At 52.2% G+C, this 2,951-nt stretch overlaps 1 protein-coding gene across 1 annotated transcript; it reads left to right on the forward strand.

Moving 5' to 3' along the window:
- Positions 1–238: 238 nt before the first annotated feature.
- LOC123131098 (GDSL esterase/lipase At5g03610-like) lies at positions 239–1,994 on the forward strand. Its single transcript, XM_044550857.1, has 3 exons — positions 239–394; positions 510–851; positions 1,002–1,994. Exons 1-3 carry the CDS (start codon positions 352–354, stop codon positions 1,778–1,780), a joined length of 1,164 nt encoding a protein of 387 aa, XP_044406792.1. The 5' UTR covers positions 239–351; the 3' UTR covers positions 1,781–1,994.
- Positions 1,995–2,951: the final 957 nt, after the last annotated feature.

Raw genomic sequence — 2,951 nt, forward strand, 5'->3', positions numbered from 1 at the left:
AGTGGGTCGTTCTAAAATATTGCAGCAGAAACGCACCGCAATGGACCGCAGACGAGATCGACCGAGACTCGGGGGAAAACCGACGACTGAGATCTTTATCTTTATCTTGTTGTGCTGTCAAAAGGAAAGAGATCTTCTACGGTTTTTTTTACTGAACATCAAGAGATCTTCTACGGTTGTTACTCGTTAGTACCAGAAAAGAAAATACTTGTATGGTAGTTAGTATAGCTAGCTGGCCGATCCGGCGCCCGGAGGGCTATAAATTAAGAGCATCGCCTCGTTCATCATCAGAACGAACCACGCACCCCTCCCCTCGGCGCTCCTCCTCGCGATCTACCCACCCCCGGCGCAATGATGGTCGTCACGCTGGTGCTCCTCCTCGCCACCCTCACCGGTACGTACGTAGGTGCATGCATGCACGTAAGCATCAGATTGGAGGATTCTTTAACGATCATGCATGCATGCATGCATGCAAGTTTTACTCACGTCTTCTGACGTACCGCGCGCAGGTGCTCCGGTGGAGGGTCAGTGGCGTAGGCGGTTCCCGCCGCTGGATCCCTGTCGTCTTCCTTACCCTCCGCGTCGTTGTAGCGATCCTTCCCCTTACTTACCCAGACCGCCTCCGACGCCGGTCGACAACTACGACGGGTACAGCATGTTCGTGTTCGGTGACTCCTTCGCCGACACCGGCAACCTCCCATACAATGCCACCAGCCTCCTCGCCTGGTCGCTCATGCGCCCGTGGCACATTCCCTACGGCAGTTCCTACGGCAAGGACGACGGATCCGTCTCCTCGACGCCCCAGGCCACCGGACGATTCTCCAACTATAAGGTCCAAACTGATTTCGTCGGTGCGTAATCTCTCTCAACAACCCAGCTACCTAGCTAGCCCCTTTTAATATCCATAATCTAGCTAGCTCCAGGATCTGTCATTTGAGATGAAGTTTTCGGTAATGTCTAATGAATTTCACGTGTATGTATGTATGGTGCATGGCATGCAGCGACGATTCTTGGGCTCAAGATGGCGCCCCCGGCGCACCAGGTGCAGGGCGACGCGTCCTGCGACAACACCGGCATGACGTTCGCCATGGGGGGCTCCGGCGTCTACTCTGTGCCGGCCGGCGTGCCGACGCTGAGCGCGCAGGTGGACACCTTCGCACAACTCGTCTCCTCCGGCGCCATCCCGGCCGCGCGTCTCGCCAAGTCCGTCGCGCTCGTCGCCGTCTCCGGCACCGACTACGACCGCGTGGGCATCGCGCACCCCAAAGCGTTCGGCGACGTGACCGCCTTCATCCGCAACGTGACCGCCGGGATCTCCGACAGCGTCGACCGCCTCCTCAAGCTCGGCGTGAAGAAGGTGCTCGTGAACAACCTACCCCCGATCGGCTGCGCGCCGTCGCAGACCAAGGCAGCGAAGTACGGCGCGTGCGACGACGCCGGCAACATTGGCGCCGACACCCACAACAAGATCCTGAAGCAGCTGCTCGGGGACCAGGACAACGTGCTCGTCGTCGACCTCCACGCCGCGTTCAGCGCCATCGTCCAGGGGTCGACGGGCCAGTTCAAGCACAGGCTCACGCCCTGCTGCGTGGCCGATAGCTTCTGCGGGGCCACGGACGCCAACGGGGACCTCTACGAGGTGTGCACCACGCCGAGCCTGGGCCTCCCGGGCCCCGAGGAATACTTCTACTGGGACGACATGAACCCGACCCAGGCCGGATGGGCGGCCGTCATGGAGCAGGTCGAGGGCTCCATCAAACAGTTCGTCGGTGTGAACTAGACCGAGATGGGATTCATCTAGTATCTGTTATCAGTTCTTAGTTAGGGTTTTTGCTTACAAAAACATCTGTTTAGCGAAGAGTGTTAGTTGGGATATGGTATGGCACCAACGATGCCAAATCGGTTGAGTTTTGTTTTCGCATCTTCTAATGAACTTTGCGGTCCTTATGATCGAATCAATCAATGGAAAACTTCCAACGATATATTGCGCTGCATTGCTGCTTGATTTGTCTTCCTCGTGATGTGCTAGGTCAGCCATTATTTCTATTTCCCTATCCGTTTGATTTTGGGCTAGGGTTTTTGTTAGTTACTGATGCCATATGGAGATTTGATACGTGCCATTCTAGCTAGCCAACAGATATTATAGTTTGGGTTTTCCCGCGAAAAATGTTAGGCATAATGTAGTTGGTGAGATATTATAGTTTGGGTTTCCCGCGATCAAAGAGGGATATTATAGTGTTTATTATTTCGGAAAGACTAACACACATCTAGATGAAAATTAACTATGTCACATCTAACCTCTCCACCACATGATCTAAAGGCTTTAAGTTTCGTATTGCATTTTTTTCTTGGCGATCCACTTTAGCGGCTGTTGTCCCTTTTTCTATATATATATTGTATATAAGTAGCGCCGCTGTTGTCTATGCACAGTTGTGGTTTGTTTGTGTGTGGGCTGCGTGTGTACGGCTCTACACGGTTGTCGGCCTGCTCGTGTTACACGGCGTCGTTGTTGGCTTTTGTTGCCCCTGTTGACCTGCTGTATGCTGCTCTTTGGCATCAGTACGTGGGATGTAGGCGTCTTTTTTTTGCCCTTTCTTGTGTGTTTTAGGCTTGGTTTTTCCCTTTTGGTTTTTAGGCTGTGATGTTCATTTTTCTCTTCTTTTTTCCTCTCTTTATATATATGCAATTTCCAAGATTCATATATTTTTAGCACGGCTCACGTGCTGTTGTTGTCCCAGCACGAGTGATATGCGCATCCTTGTCCATCTGTTTTTTCGGTCATTTCCGTGTTTATGTTTCTTTTTGTTTATTTTTTAGTGGGGTTGCTAAAACACATCTAGATGAAATTTAGTGATCTCACATCTAGATGTCCAGCCCTCCGGTATATTGTCTTTATTTTTCATGCTCGAGTGATCACCCGTGTCGTGATCGATCCACGCTGCGTTGCAGAG

Source organism: Triticum aestivum, chromosome 6A (assembly GCF_018294505.1).
Source record: "Triticum aestivum cultivar Chinese Spring chromosome 6A, IWGSC CS RefSeq v2.1, whole genome shotgun sequence".
NCBI classification, from domain to species: Eukaryota; Viridiplantae; Streptophyta; class Magnoliopsida; order Poales; family Poaceae; genus Triticum; species Triticum aestivum.